The sequence below is a fragment of the Pan troglodytes genome, chromosome 2, assembly GCF_028858775.2.
Source record: "Pan troglodytes isolate AG18354 chromosome 2, NHGRI_mPanTro3-v2.0_pri, whole genome shotgun sequence".
NCBI lineage: Eukaryota > Metazoa > Chordata > Mammalia > Primates > Hominidae > Pan > Pan troglodytes.
The window spans coordinates 132,367,070-132,386,476 of record NC_086015.1 but is presented as its reverse complement, the minus strand read 5'-3'; the positions used below and the strand labels follow the sequence as shown (position 1 = coordinate 132,386,476).

Here is a 19,407-nt window from a genome sequence, read left to right as displayed (position 1 = left end):
AGGCTGGAGTGCAGTGGCGTGCGATCTCAGCTCACCCTAACCTCCGCCTCCCAGGTTCAAGTGATTCTTGTGCTCCAGCCTCCCAAGTAGCTGGAATTACAGATGTGTGCCACTGTACCCTGCTAATTTTTGTATTTTTAGTAGAGATGGGATTTTACCATGTTGGCCGGGCTGGTCTTGAACTCCTAACCTCAGGTGATCTTCCCGCCTTGGTCTCCCAAAGTGCTGGGATTACAGATGTGAGCCACCGCACCCAGCAAATCATCAGTTTTAATAGATATAGTTGTACCTTCTGGATATATTTCATTTGTTTTCCACTAATTGTCATATAGGTTGTTTGTAATCTTTTTAAAGGTTTTGTCACTTAGCATCGTGTTTTTTATCTTTATTTATTTATTTATTTATTTATTTTTTAATTATTTTATTTTATTTTTTTGAGACGGAGTCTTGCTCTTTCACCCAGGCTGGAGTGCAGTGGTGTGATCTCAGCTCACTGCAAGCTCCGCCTCCCAGGTTCATGCCGTTCTCCTGCCTTAGCCTCCTGAGTAGCTGGGACTACGGGCGCCCACCACCATGCCTAGCTAATTTTTTGTATTTATAGTAGAGACGGGGTTTCACCATGTTAGCCAGGATGGTCTCGATCTCCTGACCTCGTGATCCGCCCGCCTCGGCCTCCCAAAGTGCTGAGATTACAGGCGTGAGCCACTGCGCCCGGCCTAGTTTTATTTATTTTTTTTGAGACAGGGTCTTGCTCTGTCACCCAGGCTGGAATGCAGTGTCACGATAGGTGTGTGTTACCATGCCTGGCTAATTTTTGCATTTTTTTGTAGAGACAGGGTTTTGCCATGTTGCCCATGCTGGTCGTGAACTCCTGGCCTCAAGTGATCTTCCCACCTTGGTGTCCCAGAGTGCTGGGATTACAGGTGTGAGCCACCGTGCCCAGCCCATAAGTGTTTTTTATTTATTTATTTATTTATTTATTTAATTTACTCCAGCCCTGGCTGGAGTACAGTGGCACGATCTTGGCTTGCTGCAATCTCCACCTCCCAGGTTCAAGCAATTCTTCCTGCCCCAGTCTCCTGAGTAGCTGGGATTACAGGCGTGTCTCACCACACCCAGCTAATTTTTGTATATTTAGTAGAGACAGGGTTTTGCCATGTTGCCCAGGCTGGTCTTGAACTCCTAAGCTGAAGTGATCGCCTACCTTGGCCTCCCAAAGTGCTAGGATTACAGGTGTGAGCCACTGCATCCAGCTATTATCTTAAAATATATTTGCAAACATGGAAATAGTGGGTTTAAAGATCAGATCTGCCAGGCGCAGTGGCTCACGCCTGTAATCCCAGCACTTTGGGAGGCCGAGGTGGGCGGATCATGAGGTCAGGAGTTCAAGACCATCCTGACCAACATGGTGAAACCCCGTCTCTACTAAAAATACAAAAATTAGCCAGGTGTGGTGGCACGCACCTGTAATCCCAGCTACTCAGGAGGCTGAGGCAGGAGAATCACTTGAACCCAGGAGGTGGAGGTTGCAGTGAGATTGTGCTACTGCACTCCAGCCTGGGCAACAGAGCGAGACTCCACCTCAAATAAATAAATGGGCAACAGAGCGAGACTCCGCCTCAAATAAATAAATAAATAATAACTAACTAACTAACTAACAGATCCATTTTCTCTTTTTTTCTTCCCAATAAGAAAGTTGGCCCTAAAATGCTGGATCATGAAGGAAAAGAAGTCCCAGGAAACCGAGGTTACAAGTACTTTGGAGCAGCAAAAGATTTGCCTGGTGTTAGAGAGCTGTTTGAAAAAGAACGTAAGTAACTAAGTTTGTGACAGTTTTAGCCTTTCATTGGTAATAATCATAAGAGTAGATATGCTATATGCTAACTGCTCTTACTTTTTTTTCTTAGTTGCATAACAGCCTTATAGTGTAGGAATTATTGTTCCCAGATTTTAACTGAGAATTCTTAAGAACTGGGATAGAATCATAGGCCCATGCCATACAATTGGGGCTGGAAAGTGTGCCCAGGATTGGCTGGTGCAGGATTCTGCCTTTGGCAGGTGCTAATCTGTCAGTCTGGACAAGGAGTTTCCCTATTTGAAGTTTCCCAGAATGATTGGGGCAGGCTCTGAAGTTCATTGAATCAGGTCATGTTTCAGTTACTTATTAGTTGAACAAATGATAACCAAAGAACAAATACAATCTTGGGCCAAACCCTAACATGTAAAAATGGAGAAAAGTGAGGCCCAGCACTGTGGCTCATGCCTGTAATCCCAGCACTTTGGGAGGCTGAGGTGGGCGGATCACCTGAGATAGGGAGTTAGAGACCAGCTTGACCAATATGGAGAAACCCCGTCTCCACTAAACATACAGAATTAGCTGGGCATGGTGGTGCATGCCTGTACTCCCAGCTACTCAGGAGACTGAGACAGGAGAATTGCTTGAATCTGAGGGGTGGAGGTTGCAGTGAGCCGAGATCATGCCATTGCACTCCAGCCTGGACAGCAAGAGCGAAACTCCATCTCAAAAAAAAAAAAAGGAGAAAAGTGGAGCTACTTTGTGTGAATCCAAATAGGGCACACCCACCTTTCCTCCTCCTTTCAGCCAAACCTCCTGAATATAATTTGAAACTGTTAGTCTGGAGTTTTAGTCGGTTTTGATTTTGTGTTTTAGAAAGGTAGTCAACACTTCATAGGAAAAAGTATGAGAGGCAGAGAAGAATGATGCCAGTATTTTCACCATTATTAGCATTTTGTTATATCTCCTTCTAGTTGGCTTTTCTATTTTTAAAAAAATATAGTTCTATTTTTATTAAACGCTGCTTATTTTAAAATTCATTATTCCACAACTAGTTTTGCATAGGCCACTACCATCCCTTAAAAATAATTCAGAGTTTAAATATTGTGCCATTAATTATGAAGGAATATATTTTTTACTACAGAGGAGTTATAGCCAGGCGCAGTGGCTCATGCCTGTAATCCCAGCACTTTGGGAGCCTGAGGCGGGAGAATCACAAGGTCAGGAGTTCGAGACCAGCCTGGCCAACATGGTGAAACCGTCTCTCTACTAAAAATACAAAAAAAATTAGCTGGGCATATGGCAGGCACCTGTAATCCCAGCTACTCAGGAGGCTGAGGCAGGAGAATCACTTGAACCTGGGAGGCAGAGGTTGCAGTGAGCCGAGATCGTCCCACTGCGCTCCAGCCTGGGCAGCAGAGCAGGACTCCATCTCAAACAAAAAAAAAGAAGTTATAAAATACAGAAAATCAGAAAAAAACCACTCACATTTTCACACCTCATATGTGATGATTGTTAATACATTAGGGCATTGTTCCCTCCAGTTTCTTTCTTTCTTTCTTTCTTTTTTTTTTTTGAGATGGAGTCTTGCTCTGTTGCGCAGGCTGGAGTGTAGTTGTGCAATCTCGGCTCACTGCAACCTCTGCCTCCCGGGTTCAAGTAATTCTCCTGCCTCAGCCTCCCAAGTAGCTGGGACTACAGGCGCATGCCACCATGCCCAGCTAATTTGTATCTTTTTTTTTTTTTTGAGATGGAGTCTCGCTGTGTCACCAAGGCTGGAGTACAGTGGCCCAATCTTGGCTCACTGCAAGCTCCACCTCCCGGGTTCACACCATTCTCCTGCCTCAGCCTCCTGAGTAGCTGGGACTACAGGCATCTGCCACCATGCCCAGCTAATTTTTTTTTTTTTTGTATTTTTAGTAGAGACGGGATTTCACCGTGTTAGCCAGGATGGTCTCGATCTCCTGACCTCGTGATCCACCTGCCTCAGCTTCCCAAAGTGCTGGGATTACAGGCTTGAGCCACCGTGACCAGTACTAATTTGTATTTTTAGTAGAGACAGGGTTTCACTGTGTTGGTGCCAGGGTGGTCTCGAGCTCTTTTTTTTTGAGATGGAGTTTTGCTCTGTTGCCCAGGCTGGAGTACAGTGACGCAATCTCGGCTTACTGCTGCAAGCTCTGCCTCCCAGGTTCACGCCATTCTCCTGCCTCAGGCTCCTGAGTAGCTGGTACTATAGGCGCCCGCCACCATGCCCGGCAAAGTTTTTGTGTTTTTTTTAGTAGAGACGGGGTTTCACCATGTTAACCAGGATGGTCTCAATCTCCTGACCTTGTGATTCGCCCGCCTTGGTCTCCCAAAATGCTGGGATTACAGGCGTGAGCCACTGTGCCCAGTACTAATTTGTATTTTTAGTGGAGACAGGGTTTCCCTATGTTGGCCAGGGTGGTCTCGAGCTTTTTTTTTTTTTTTTTTTTTTTGACGCGGAGTCTTGCTGTGTTGCCCAGGCTGGAGTGCAGTGATGCGATTTCGGCACACTGCTGTAAGCTCTGCCTCCCGGGTTTACGCCATTCTCCTGCCTCAGCCTCCCGAGTAGCTGGGACTATAGGCGCCCGCCACCACGCCCAGCAAAGTTTTTGTATTTTTTTAGTAGAGACGGGGTTTCACCGTGTTAGCCAGGATGGTCTCTATCTCCTGACCTCGTGATCCGCCCGCCTCGGCCTCCCAAAATGCTGGGATAACACCCCACTGCTCCCGGCCGGTCTAAAACGCTTGATGTCATGATCTGCCCACCTCGGCCTCCCAAAGCGCTAGGATTACAGGAGTGAGCCACCTCGCCTGGCTGTTCCTTCCAGTTTCTAAAGGGTTGTATTGGGGTGGCTCCTATATTGTGATTATGCTCTATATGTTAGGTTTTTTGCATTTACATTTTTCTAAATACATTTTTGCTTATTCCAGTGATAGATTTTTGGGTTTTTAATTTTATTTTTCCTTTTTTGTCATCTATTGAAAAGATTTTTGTTTTAGAAAGAAAATGCATAAGTGAATTTTACTGGTTATAATTCAAATAGCACAGATAGAGTTAAAGTCCTCTTACCTCTACACTCATCCCAGTGCCCCTCCTAGAGGTAACTGATAACCATTATTATCTGTTTGGTATGTTCCTTTCCGGCCTTAAAAATTTTTTTATTTTTTTAGGCCAGGTGCGTTGGCTCATGCCTGTAATCCCAGCACTTTGGGAGGCTGAGGCGGGCGGATCACAAGGTCAGGAGATCAAGACCATCCTGGCTAACATGGTGAAACCCCGTCTCTGCTAAAAAAAATACAAAAAATTAGCTGGGCATGGTGGCGGGCACCTGTAATCCCAGCTACTTGGGAGGCTGAGGCAGGAGAATGGCATGAACCCAGGAGGCGGAGCTTGCAGTGAACTGAGATTGCGCCATTGCACTCCAGCCTGGGCAACAGAGCGAGGCTCTGTCTAAAAAAATAAAATTAAAAAATAAAAAATAAAAAAAAAAGAAGAAAATACAAAATTAGCTGGGCATGGTGGCAGGTGCCTATAATCCCAGCTACTCGGGAGACTAAGGCAGGAGAATGGCGTGAACCCAGGAGGTGGAGCTTGCAGTGAGCTGAGATCACGCCATTGCACTCCAGCCTGGGTGACAGAGCGAGGCTCTGTCTTTAAAAAAAAAAAAAAAAGAAGAAGAAGAAAATACAAAATTAGCCGGGCGTGGTGGTGCGTGCCTGTAATCCCAGCTACTCAGGAGGCTGAGGCAGGAGAATTGCTTGAACCCAGGAGGCGGAGGTTGCGGTGAGCTGAGATTGCGCCATTGCACTCCAGCCTGAGCAACAAGAGCGAGACTCCGTCTCAAAAAAAAAAAAAAAAAAAAAAACATGCTGGGATTACAGGCATGAGTCACTGCGCCTGGCCAGCTTTTATTCTTTGACCAATCTGGTTGGTTGTCATTTTGTTTTTCATTTTTAATAATTACTTAGCCGGGTGCAGTGGCTCACACCTATAATCTTAGCACTTTGGGAAGCCTAAGCGGGTGGATCACCTGAGGTCAGGAGTTCGAGACTTGCCTGGCCAACATGGTGAAACCCCATCTCTACTAAAAATACAAAAATTAGCTGGGTGTGGTGGCGGGTGCTTGTAATCCCAGCTACTCGGGAGGCTGAGGCAGGAGAATCGCTTGAACCCAGGATGCAGAGGTTGCAGTGAGCCAAGATCATGCCATTGCACTCCAGCCTGGACAAGAGCGAAATTCCATCTCAAAAAAAAAAAAAAGAATTACTTAAATATTCTGGATTGTAGTCCTAGTCTGAAAATATCTTCTTTAGGGCTTTCTCATGTATCTTTTTTGTTTGTTTCTAGTTTCTTTTGTCTTTTTTATTTACGTATGTTTCCTGTGATGCTTTTTCATTAAACATTATGACAGTTCCTGTGTTATTAAAATACTTTGTGAAATAGCATTACAGGGGCTGCAGGATATCCCATCCCATACATATTCTGCAATTTACAATCCTAGGTTATTCCCAAGTTTTCTCTATTATATAAATAATACTGTGATGCATATTTCTGTACATGAAGCTTTTTGCTATCTCGTGTTTGGTTTTTGTTTTTTTTTTTTGAGATGGAGTCTCGCTCTGTCGCCCAGGCTGGAGTGCAGTGGTGCAGTCTTGGCTCACTGCAACCTCTGTCCCCTGGGTTCAGGCGATTCTCCTGCCTCAGCCTCTGGAGTAGCTGGGATTACAGGGGCCCCCACCACCATGCCTGGCTAATTTTTGTATTTTTAGTAGAGATGGGGTTTCACTATGTTGGCCACGCTGGTCTTGAACTGCTGACCTCGTGATTCTCTCGCCTCGGCCTCCCAAAGTGCTGGGATTACAGGCATGAGTCACCACACCCGGCCTGGTTTTGTTTTTTACTTAGGTAGATTGCTTTTAAACGGACTAATGGGTCCAAGTACTGATTTTAAAAAGGGCTCTACCACTTAAATAATTCCATGAATAGTATAGAAAAGTGTCTATCCATGGTATTTTCTTTTTCTGTGTGATGGAGTCTTGTTTTGTCGCCCAGGCTGGAGTGCAGTGGCGTGATCTCGGCTCACTGCAAACTCTGCCTCCTAGGTTCAAGCGATTCTCCTGCCACAGCCTGAGTAGCTGGGATTACAGGTGCGCACCACCACGCCCAGCTAATTTTTGTATTTTTAGTAGAGACGAGGTTTCACCATGTTGGTCAGGCTGGTCTCGAACTCCTGACCTCGTGAGCCACCTGTCTGGGCCTCCCAAAGCGCTAGGATTACAGGCATGAGCCACTGCGCCCACCTGGTATTTTCATGAACATACGTGCCACGTGTGTGTATAGCGTTGCATCAGGAGACAGCTTCGCTGGAGTGTGATTATGACTTGGAAACTCAGCTCCATTTCTGTTTCTTATAGCTCTTCCTCCTCCCAGAAAGACACGTGCTGAGCTCATGAAGGCAATCGATTTTGAGTACTATGGTTACCTAGATGAAGATGATGGTGTTATTGTGCCTTTGGAACAGGAATATGAAAAGAAACGTAGGTCTCTGGGCATTTTATTTCATAATAGATGGCATCTGTTTTCTGTTGTCTACTTTGAAAACAGGATTTTCAATAGTGCTTTATGCCAGAAGGGGGTTTTCTTTGTTGCTAATGATCTTCAGGCGTGATGGTCTGCTAATTCCCTGACCCCTGTGAGGCAGTCAAAGCTGTGTGGGCCAGAGGTAACAGGTTGGGGAAGCCATGAGAGCCACGTCTGACTGGTCCCTGTCTGCTAGGAGGTCACCATGTGGATTCGTGCTAATACCAGTGCCCATGTGACACATCAGGCCAGGACTTTGGAAGCAAGTGGTCTGGAGCTGGAGCTGCTTTCTAGCATGCTCTGCCCCTGCCTTCTCTGTTTTCATGTGGACATGTTGGGAATCCACTCAGGTTGTGGAAGTGGGGAGGATTTGGGAATGTTCCATAAAAAGCTGCTTTGTAGTGACTGAAGGCCAGAGTTATTGTAGGACTACCATGCCTCACATCCATTTCCACCCACGGGGGCAGAATGAAGGGTGTCCCTTTCTAGAGGGGATGTCTAGACTTTCCCTGCATAGTGTTGGCCTTTCCCTGCATAGTGTTGAAAGCTCATTTAGAGACAAATAAATAGCACCTACCCTCTCTTGTGTTCAGTCAGAGTCGAGTTAGTGGAAAAGTGGAAAGCAGAGAGAGAGGCTCGGCTGGCAAGAGGAGAAAAGGAAGAGGAGGAGGAAGAGGAGGAAGAGATCAACATCTATGCAGTCACCGAGGAGGAGGTATTGGGGTTGGCCCCCTCTGGCACTCACTGCCATCTGCTCCAAGCCATGAAGTGTGGCAGGGAGGAAGCTTGGCTCCCAAATACAGAGTCAGGGTTCACAGCCCAGCTTGCTCACCTGCAGGATGGCTGTGAAAACACTTGCGAGATTACAGGAGGGTTTCAGGAGGCAGCAGCCATGAGAGTGCCCTGCTGGCCGTGCTTTACACCAGGGCTTCCTTCTTTCCTTCTTAAAGACAGGCCCTTCTGCATACACTAGAATTAGACTGATAAACACAGAGGAAGCCATGAGCTTTAGCCCATGACCTCATCACTTCTGTTCACGTGTCAGTGGCAGTTGCTCTTCTGTAGTCTAACACCCCCATCTTTTTTATTTTTTTTGAGACGGAATCTGGCTCTGTTGCCCAGGCTGGAGTGCAGTGGCACAATCTTGGCTCACTGCAACCTCTGCCTCCCGGGTTCAAGCAATTCTTCTGCCTCAACCTCCCAAGTAGCTGGGACTGCAGGCGAGTGCCACCACGCCTGGCTAATTTTTGTATTTTTAGTAGAGACGGGGTTTCACCATATTGGCCAGGCTGGTCTCGAACTCCTGACCTCGTGATCCACCTGCCTTGGCCTCCCAAAGTGCTGGGATGACAGGCGTGAACCATTGCTCCCAGCCCTAACACCCCCGTCTTACACATGGAAAGAAACGCAGAGCAGAGAAGAAACTTTCTTAGAGGCCATGGTTGGGGAATCTTTGCATATTTTCAGACCTTTTGCATATTTTCTGATCTTTTGCATATTTTCTGATTTATAGGAAATACTCATTATATATCTTAGTTATTACTTTTTATTATAGCCACCATGTAAGTAATCTTGACATATCTGTCTGTGCTACACCTTTTATTTTTTCTATGAAACATTACCAAAACTTTACTCCATTAAAGGAGGTATTCTGAAACAAGGAAAACTCAACATTTGAAATCTCTGCCTCCCAGGCAGAGCTCTTCTGCGGGGCCCTATATTTGGAGTCCTTGCTGCCTGCACAGGTCTAGGTGGATCTGATTTGCTGGACTGAGAGAAGGGAGGGGATCACCCACACATGGATGATGGCTCAGGTTCCACATGAGGAGCTTGCTGAGACATCACTGGTGAAGAAGCAGGCTCAGGTTTAGTGACTTAATGTCACATGGGATATAACAGGCCTGAGGTTCCTGCTCATGTCCAGCTGGGCCAGCACTGGGGTTCAGTGCAGGTCTGAAGCAGGATGGCAACATGCCTTAGGAGGATTTCCTCTAGGTACAAATATTCATTTGCTCTCTCAGCAGGTGTTTAATTCATGGCTCCTGTGAGCCAGCCCCATTCCAGGTGCAGGGGCATGGTGGTACAGAGGCTTGGAGTGTAGCTCATAGTCCAGGGGGAGGCAGTCCAGTAAGAGAGACAGTGAGCAACAGTCCCTCAATAGAGCCTGGTGCAGGGACAGCCTGCAGACGCTCTGCTGGGAAGCTAACCCCTCAGCTGAGATTAGGATGATCCAGCGAACTTAACCAAGGAAGGAGGAGATGAGGAGAGAGGGCTCCCAGCAGGGGCGCATCATGTGCTGAGAGATCCTGTGATGAGTGTGAGAGACAAAGGACAGCCCCGTGTGCTGGAGTGCAGAGAGTGGGTGCTGGGTGTGAGTGGAGGCTGATGGGGAGCTGGCGTTGTGGGGAAGAGCAGTGGAAACCCACAGCAGAATTTTTTTTTCTTTTCAAATAATTATAGAGATACAGGAAGTTGCAAAGAGTACAGAGAGATCTTGTATATGCTTCACCCAGTTCCCCCCAGTGGTTGTATCTCATGTAGTTCTAGCACAGTAGTAAAACTGGGAGGTTGACATTGGCATAATGAGTGTGTGGAGTTCTGTGTCATTTGTCTCCATGTGTGGAGATCCATGTGGCCATCATGACAATCCAGATACAGAACTGGCCGGGGGTGGTGGTCACACCTGTAATCCTAATACTTTGGGAGGCTGAGGTGGGAGGATTGCTTGAACTCAGGAGTTCAAGACCAGTCTGGCAACACAATGAGGCCCTGTTTCTACCAAAAATAAAAACAATTAGCTAGGTGTGGTTGGACATGCCTATAGTCCCAGCTACTCAGGAGGCTGAGGTGTGAGAATTGCTTGAGCTCAGGGGGTTCAGATTACAGTGAGCTGTGATTGCACCACTGCACTCCAGCCTGGGAACTGTCCCCTTACTACAAAGATCCCTGGTGCCACCCCTACACAGTTCACACCTCCCTGTCCTCACCATCTCTTCTCCTAGCTGAACCCTAACCTGTTCTCCATCTCTGATTTTGTCATTTCAGAATGTTTTATAAATGGGATCATGCTGTGAGTCACCTTTCACGATGGCCTTGACACTCAACATGATGCCCTTGCCATCCCTCTGGTTGTTGAGTTCAATAGTTCATTCCTTTTCACTGCTGAGTGTTGTTCCATATACAGAAAAGTACACACCTGCTAAATGTGTAGGTCACTGGATTTTCACAGGGTGAACACACACACACATGCAAATACCAGTGAAGAAACAGAACAGGACCACAGCGCCAGAAGCTCACTACTGCCTCAGGGGTCACCCTCCTGACCTCTCGTGACCCATATATTTCACTTGTGTCTGAACTTTACATATGTGAGTCGTGTGTACTCTTTTGTGTCTAATGTTTGTGGGTATTTGTGTTGTGTCCAGCTTGGGGTTTTGGCAGATAGGGTTGCTGGGAGTTTTCTTGTTCCCGTGCAGTGTTTCTCTTGAGTACATGCTGAGGAGTGGAACCACCAGATCAGGGTAGGTATGTGTTTAGTGTTAGATACAACCAGTTTCTCCAAGTGCCAGCAGTGGATGAGAGGTTCCTCAAGAGGCTTTTGAAGCCATCCCCACTGGGAGCCAGTCAGGGAATGGGTCGTGCACGGTGTCTGGCAGAGCCCAGCAAACAGTGGACTCCTGACTCGCCACAAGACCCCTTCTCTCTTTCCAAGTCCATGGTGTTTTCTTTGTTATTAGAAATTTGTATTGACTCATAGGCAACCTCTGAGTTGATTATTTTTCTATGCATGGTACATTCTTTTACATTTACATTTTTTAAAATAGTGATACATTCACAAGGTTCAAAAGTGAAAAAGAATATAAAGATATTCCACAAAGATTCTCTTTCCTCACCCTGTCCCTCATCTACCTTGGTCTCACTGCCGTCAGTAATTTCTATTCTTATTTCCTCCTTAGACAAAAGGTAGCATAATATACACCGTGTTCTATGGCTTTTTTTACTTAATCTTGTGGGTCAAGTGTCTTTCTATAAGTATAGAACTTTCTTAGTTTTTTTTTCTTTTAAATAGTTGCAGAGTAGTGTGTTTTATAGAGTTGCCAGCATTTATCTAGCTGGGCGCCTACTGATGGACTTTCGCTTGTTCTGTTTGTAGTCGGACGAGGAAGGCAGCCAGGAGAAAGGAGGGGACGACAGCCAGCAGAAGTTCATTGCTCACGTCCCTGTTCCCTCGCAGCAAGAGGTAGGACCACAGCTAAGAGCTGCCTGGGCGCCAGGGGCTTCTCTAAAGCAGACTGCACAGAGCACTGTAGTGGGTTTTCGTTGTCCTTCCTACCCATCAGGGCAGCTCAGGGTCCTGACCACATGACACCTGTCATTGTGTTCAGGGTGTGGGGTCCAAAAAGGGCAGGACCCTCTGCTCTAGGCCATTCTATCGTTCAAATGTTTCCAATGGGAGGGAGTTAGGACTCTTGGAGACTATTCTGCGTATTTAAATCAGACTCCTTGATGGACTTCTCCCGCGGGGACTTCCTCCTGGCTGGGTCTGGCAGGTGTTGAGGGGCTTTGCTGAGGAGTGAGCCCTGCACTCTTAATTTCCACAGATTGAGGAGGCACTGGTGCGAAGGAAGAAAATGGAACTCCTCCAGAAGTATGCAAGCGAGACCCTGCAGGCCCAAAGTGAAGAAGCCAGAAGGCTCCTGGGGTATTAGGACCCAGCTGGGGCTCTCCTTGGAGTTCTTCCATCCCCCAGTGGTACCTCAGGACCCAGGGCTGCAGACACAGGCTGATGCTGCAAGGGCTCCTGCCCCATTCTCAGCCTTCCTTCCCTCTCCTTGTCTCATGTTGACCGGAGGGTAGGGGTCTGTCGCTGGTCTTCCTGGTAGGTTTTGTACACATATTTTGCTACTGTGTGGATCCATTTATTTTTATTGTGGAGTGTATACAACAGGTTGCGAACTGGCTGCCTGTGTCTTATTTTGACTTGCACTGCGACTTTGAGGGGAGAAGAATCAATTAGTGGCAAACATTTAAAAATGCAATTTTTTGCAGACCAAAGTATAATTTTAAAAAATGCAAATTTTCTAAAAGACACATCTCTTGAAAAATGAGATGATGTGGCCAGGCGCAGTGGCTCACGCCTGTAACCCCAGCACTTTGGGAGGCCGAGGCGGGCGGGTCACGAGGTCAAGAGATGGAGACCATCCTGGTCAACATGGTGAAACCCCATGTCTACTAAAAATACAAAAAAATTAGCTGGGCGTACTGGCATGCACCTGTAGTCCCAGCTGCTTGGGAGGCTGAGGCAGGAGAATCACTTGAACCCGAGAGGTGGAGGTTGAAGTGAGCCAAGATCGTGCCATTGCACTCCAGCCTGGTGACAGAGTGAGACTCTGTCCCCCCCCAAAAAAAAAAAAAAAAAAAAGATGGTATGTCAGCCCTGAGCACGCAACCCACAAGTCAATGACCAGGTCCCTCTGTGTTGGTTGCTGCTCTGGGCTCTCCGTTAGCCCCCCTCCACCTGCTCCACTCGCTCCTGCCTGGGTGGCAGGAATTTGAGTTTGCTATTCCTGTTTTATAACCTGTTCTGCAGAAACCTATTTTTATTAAAGATTTTTATAAGAAAGGGAAACCTCCATGTCTTCAGCTTGTTCCCTGGGCCGACAGCTCTGAGGTGACAGTGGCATTAGGATGTGACCAGTCACTGAGGGGCACTGCCTTCCTGCAGGGGAGTCCCTGAAGCCCCAGCCCCAAGTGTGGCAAAGACAGGACCAGATCCCAGGAGTCTAGGTGGGAGTGAGCCGACCCACCATGGCGTCCGTGGCCACAGCTGTAGACAGGGCTCCTTGCAGTGGGCCGCACCGTGGCCTGCTGAAAGCACACAGTGGACACGAGCTGAGTCCAGAGCTTCCTCTGAACTGGGGCTTAGCTCTCCAGTGGGGAACCATGGTCAGCGGCTGTAGCCCCTGGGCAAGATGGTGCCTGGCCTCCTGCCCTCTGCAGGGTCATGGGAGTGTCTGGGAACTCAGGGTTAGGGCCAGATGGCTGTTCCTGGGGCCTGGGGCTCCAGCTCAGGCTGTTTGGGAATAGGAGGAACTCTTGGCTTGGAGAAGCCCATCACACAGCGGGAGGCCTGGGATGGTTGGTCTGCGGGGAGCAGCTCAGACTGGGGGTGGCAGAGCCGTGTGTGGCTGTGTGTGGCCAAGTCGGGAGAGTGGCCAGTGCTGGGCCCTCTCTAAGGAGCCCGAGGGCCACAAGGACTGTGGAAAAGGTCTGAGTGAGGGAGTCGGGAGCTAGTGGCTAAGGGACTTGCTTGAGGACGCTCCGTGCGGCCACAAGGAGAGGCCCAGGCAGGACCAGGTCAGGAGGAGGCTGGGGCAGAGGCCCTGGCAGGAGGTGGGTGGGCTGGGTGGGGATGGGAGTAGCCAGGGTGTAGGTGAGGATGGGGAAGGGGCCCCCCTGCCTCCTGGCTTCCCTGAGGGCTGGGCTGGCCAATCCCAGCCCTCAGTCAAGCCCGGAGGCAAATGTGTGCAGGGAGGAGAGGTGTCCAGGTTGAAGCTTTGGGAGCCCTTGGAGGCAGCAAGGCAGACTCGCCTCTGGGACCCAGCACCCAGCTTGGGCCTGCAGGTGGGGACTCAGGAGTGAATATCGTGGGGGCTTTGAGCAAGACCCTCTGGGCCCAGCCTCACCTTCCATACTTTGAAGTCAAGGAGTGGACCTGTGCTGTCTTAGTTTGCTCTGGGGTCTGGGCAGTCCTGTGGTTTGGGCAGAGGCCTCAGAGGGCCCTAGGGACAGACTGACCCAGGTCTGAGCCTCTTGGGAGCGTGGGGATGGCCGGCCTCAGACAGGCCTGGTTGTGGGTTTGTCTTCCAAGGGGCACACGCACACTCTAGTGCTTCCTGGCATTCAGAAGAGAATGGGGAATCCAGACATCAGGCCTTCCTTCTCCCTGGGAAGGATGGCAGGTGCTTGGAGCCAGGCCTGTCTTGAGAGCCAGGGCTCTGGGTCTTCCTCCTCCAGTGCCCTGTTCCACGCCTTCAGTGCACAAAGCACTCCCCTCCTGGGATCTCTTCAGGGATCCCCGGGATGCAAACTGGCCAGGGATTAGGATTCCACATTTGAGCAAACAGACTGAGAGTGGAGAAGCACCCAGCTGGACATCCTCTAGGTGTTCCTGGCAGAGGCCCTTGCTACTTGTCTGTGCCCAAAGGCCCTAGAGGGTCCTAGATGTGGGACAAGGTCTCAGCAGGGCTCCAGTCCCAGGCCTGGAAACAGCTGGGGGTGGGGGAAGCTGGCTGGGTGGGTGTGGTTATCTTTTCCCAGCTTGTGGCTCCGAGGTGACAGAACCAATCTCAGGAGGCTTTGTTTGGTTAATAAAATCTACTGAATGGTTTATTTTAGCTTTGGCTCTGCCCGTGGTTTCCCGAAAAGCTACTTTTTCATAGTCATGTTTCCATCAACTTCCTTCTTCCCTCACACTGCCTGTCCTCCAGTGTCTAAAACACACCACCTCCCTCCTGTTTTGCTTTAAGACTGGTCACAGCATCCCCACCCAGGCCTCCTGGACCTCCTCCCGCTGCATCCCCAACTGGCTGACCCCACCTGCCCTTGGGCAGTTTATAAACAAGGAAGAAATGAAAACCTTTCTCCTCCTGCCCTGCACTTGCTCTGCAGTCCTGCGCATGCACACCCCAGTCCCTGAAACACTGGCAGGATCTGGACCCGAGCTGGGGCTCCTCACCCTGCTCACTGTGCAGCACTGAAAGCAGGAACCCGCCTGGATGGACATCAGGCCTGGCCCAGCACCCAGCTGACTAGCAAGCAGAGGGATCCAGGGGGACGGGCAGCGGCACCCAGCTCCTTCTGGCATCTCACTTGCTGCCCACCTGCTCCACCAGAAAGGATGCAGAAGGCAGTGTCCGTGGAGGGCTGGCCTGGCACTCTGAGTCCTGCTTCTCTGCCGCAACTCCTGGGGCTTTTAGCAGGTCATGCAGTTCCTGAGCCTGGGTTCCCTTTCCCACAAAATGAGCCGTGGAGAGGACAGAGTTGTTTACAGTTCTCTAGCTGGGCCAGGGTAGAAGTCTGTAAAAAACTGGTGTGTTTGAGGGGCTGTGAAGTCAGATGAGGGGCTGAGGGGAGATGATGTTGGGAGAAGAGGAACCTTAAATGTGTGCGTGTTCCTGAGGATCTGGGACTTGGCACTGAACTTGCTTGAGCAGGGGATGCCTTTGTAAGGTCCCTTCTAGCAGCAGATGGGGTGAGGGTAGGGGTTGTGCTGGGGGCACTAGAAACAGACCAGGGAGGAAGCCAATCTGATCCCCTAGGGGATGGCTGGGTCTGGTCGGGGCTAGCAGTAGAGGTGTGAGTTGGGGTGCTGAGGTGCTGACCCCTATATTTTGAGTCAGATCCTCAAGTGTGAGACCAGTGCCATCAACAGAAGCAGCAAGAGTGGAGGTGCTCATTTGCCTGTGTTTACGACATTTTGGGATTCTGGGAGGAGAGAGTGGGTGCCTGCATTTTCTCTGGTCACCAGGTGAGTGCAGAGGGCTGTTTATGGAGGAGCCTTTCCAGCCAGCAGTCAGCACCAGCCAGAGCACTGAAGTTTATGACTGCTGTAGCCGATTGTGCTTTATTCCTACTTTTAATTTTCAGAGTCCAGAGTGCTCACCATTACAACACGGAATCTCACAATCCTACTTTTAATTTTGTAATATTTTGTAGCAAGCACCCCTCTGTATGAAAGACACAGGGTATTGTGGTTGGCATCTGGCCTTCATGGTGTTTTTTCACTTGGGGGCACATTTTCAGCACTAGCCTTGGCATCACCACATAAAGAAAATTTGGGGCCGAGCGTGGTGGTGCACACCTGTAATCCCAGCACTTTGGGAGGCCAAGGCAGGAGTATCATTTGCTTGAGCCCGGGAGTTCAAGACCAGCCTGGGCAACATAATAAGACCGCTACAAAAAATAAAAAAATTAGCTGGATGTAGTAACGCACGTCTGTGGTCCCAGGCCTGTGGTCGAGTACAAGAGGCTGAGTTGGGAGTATGGCTTGAGCCCTGGAGATTTGAGGTGGCAGTGAGCCGTGATTGTACCGCTGCACTCCAGCCTGGGCAACAGAGGAAGACGCTGTCTCCCCCACACCCCTACCCCCCCAAAAAAAGAAGAAAACTTGTCTGATAGTTTGTAGGTTTATATTTTAATAATGGCAAGTGTAGAAAGAAAAAGATGAAAGGAGAAAGAAGGAAGGAGAAAACCAGGTACGAATGTCCCTTTAGCCACTTGGAGGAGGTCTGATCCAGGGAACATTGCCATTATGGGATACCCTCTTTATCATCTGAGATGGTGCCACTGCATGGCAATGACACAAACAGTTAAAATGCATTCAGCTCACCCACCACTAGCTTTAAGAATGTTAAATTCTTGGCCGGGCGCGGTGGCTCATGCCTGTAATCCCAGCAGTTTGGGAGGCTGAGGTGGGCGGATCACAAAGTCAGGAGATTGAGACCATCCTGGCTAACACAGTGAAACCCCGTCTCTACTAAAAATATAAAAAATTAGCCAGGCATGGTGGCTGGCACCTGTAGTCCCAGCTACTCAGGAGGCTGAGGCAGGAGAATGGTGTGAACCCGGGAGGCGGAGGTTGCAGTGTGCAGAGATCACGCCACTGCACTCCAGCCTGGGCGACAGAGTGAGACTGTGTCTCAAAAATAAAATAAATATGTTTCTTGGCCGGGCATGGTGGCTCATGCCTGTAATCCCAGCACTTTGGGAGGCCGAGGTGGGCGGGTCACCTGAGGTCAGGAGTTCAAGACCAGCCTGGCCAACACAGCAAAACCCTGTCTCTACTAAAAATACGAAAATTAGTTGGGTGTGGTGGCACACGCCTGTAATCCCAGTTACTGGGGAGGCTGAGGCAGGAGAATTGCTTGAGGTTGCAGTGAGCCAAGATCAGGCCATTGCACTCCATCCTGGGCAACAAGAGTGAAACTCTGTCTCAAAAAAAAAGTTAAATTCTTGACCAATTTTTTTTTCTTTCTTTCTTTCTTTTTTTTTGAGACAGAGTCTCGCTCTGTCGCCCAGGCTGGAGTGCAGTGGCATCATCTTGGCTCACTGCAAGCTCCACCTCCTGGGTTCACGCCATTCTCCTGCCTCAGCCTCTGAGTAGCTGGGACTACAAGCGCCGGCCAACACACCCGGCTAATTTTTTGTATTTTTAGTAGAGACGGAGTTTCACCATGTTAGCCAGGGTGGTCACGATCTCCTGACCTCGTGATCCGACCATCTTAGCCTCCCAAAGTGCTGGGATTACAGGCGTGAGCCACCGTGCCTGGCGACTAAATTCTTGACCTATTTTTAAAAATTTGCAATAAAGGCCGGGTGCGGTGGTTCATGACTGTAATCTCAGCACTTTGGGAGGCCGAGGTGGGCGGATCACGAGGTCAGGAGATCGAGACCATCCTGGCTAACACGGTGAAACCCCGTCTCTACTAAAAATATAAAAAATTAGCTGGGCATGGTGGCGGGCGCCTGTAGTCCCAGCTACTCGGGAGGCTGAGGCGGGAGAATGGCGTGAATCCGGGAGGCGGAGCTTGCAGTGAGCCGAGATCGCGCCACTGTACTCCAGCCTGGGTGACAGAGCGAGACTCCGTCTCAAAAAAAAAAAAAAAAAAGTGCAATATACATTTTTTCAAATTTGGTGTATTAAATGAAATATAAATATTTTTTAATTGCTGCATTTCAAATTAGCATGATTCCATTTCAAATAAAATGCCACTGTGCTACTCAGGAATTTACCACCAAAAGAGGAAATGCAGATATTAGACAGCTTTATTGAGGTATAATTTACATACCATAAAACCCACAGGTTGTAAGTTTACATTTTAATGATTTTAATAAACTTGAGGAGTTGTGCAACCCTTACCACAGTCCAATTTTAGAATCACCCCACAAAGGCAAGGGAGTGGTGCCTGGGTTTTCTGACAAAATCTATACTCAGACCAACATGTCCCCTGCCCCAGCCCAACCAGTTCCAGGCTAGAGCAGTGGAAAGGCCAGTTAGCTATCCAACCACCGTCTACCCCTACACTTCATCCTGGCTCCTGGATTCCACACCATTTTGTGCTGTGGTAGCTGCTCTGAGCTGGGGGCAGGCCTTGTTTTCTGGAGTTCTGGACTTTGACCTGAGCTAGTCCCAGCATGCAGAAACCTTCCATCCGATCTCCTGTCTACTTCTACCCTGGAGTGGAGGTTATTTCCTGCCTCTCTAACTCTCCGCTCCCATCAGGTGTACCAAAGTGGGGCTCTCAATTGCTTTTCAGTGGCACTTTGGGGTTTCCTGTCTGATTCTGTTGGGTATTTCCCATGGGAGTGGAGTTCAAACTTTCAGAAGAAACAACTCTTCTGCCTTCTCCACGGGGTCTGCCTTTGCAGACTGCTCATTCAGTCCCTTTCTATCTCGACCTGAAAGGTTGGGTGGGGTCCTCACAGTGGCACTGGGGGACTTGCTCTCTGCGAAGTCTCCTTCAGCTTGAAGACTTTCCCCTTTTCTCCTGGATTTTTGTCTGCTTTGTCCACAGGTGCATTACAAGGCCCCAGGACAGTGCCCTCCTGTAGTAGGCATTCATTAAATATGTTGAATACCTGGAATTGGAGTGCCACAAGGGAGCTGTCTGGAGGGGTAAGGGGTGCTGTCAATTCCTTCCCATCTTCGGAGCTGGGAAGCCCAGTCCTGTTGGATCTAGTATAAGCTTCTTACAGATGTTTGGGTCTCCTTTCTCTGAGGCGCCCTGGTTCACTGGGCCAACTCAGGAGTTGGTCTGCCCTTCCTCAGAAATCCCTTCAAGTTTTTCTGTTCCTCTTCCTAGACTGGTGCTTTTTGGCTGGGTCAGTTTCCCAAATGGGCCTGTAGCTGCTCTGAGCTGGGTCATCCAGCCGTTTAGCAGCTGCTTCAACCACTGCTAGGCTGCCTTTTGGAGACAAGAGCTCCCAGCTCCTCCTTCTGGCCTAG

At 49.0% G+C, this 19,407-nt stretch overlaps 1 protein-coding gene across 2 annotated transcripts in view; it reads left to right on the top strand.

Moving 5' to 3' along the window:
* Window positions 1-13,029, top strand: part of ISY1 (ISY1 splicing factor homolog) — a 32,844-nt gene extending 19,815 nt beyond the window's left edge. The window contains exons 7-11 of one of the 2 annotated variants that reach the window (XM_516736.9): window positions 1,693-1,810; window positions 7,235-7,357; window positions 7,994-8,115; window positions 11,554-11,640; window positions 12,002-13,029. In XM_516736.9, coding sequence (XP_516736.3) covers window positions 1,693-1,810; window positions 7,235-7,357; window positions 7,994-8,115; window positions 11,554-11,640; window positions 12,002-12,109 — 558 coding nt within the window. In that variant the 3' untranslated portion in view covers window positions 12,110-13,029. Of the gene's footprint in view, window positions 1-1,692; window positions 1,811-7,234; window positions 7,362-7,993; window positions 8,116-11,553; window positions 11,641-12,001 lie in introns of both variants that reach the window. The other variant, XM_009446421.5, reaches the window with a different exon arrangement.
* Window positions 13,030-19,407: the final 6,378 nt, after the last annotated feature.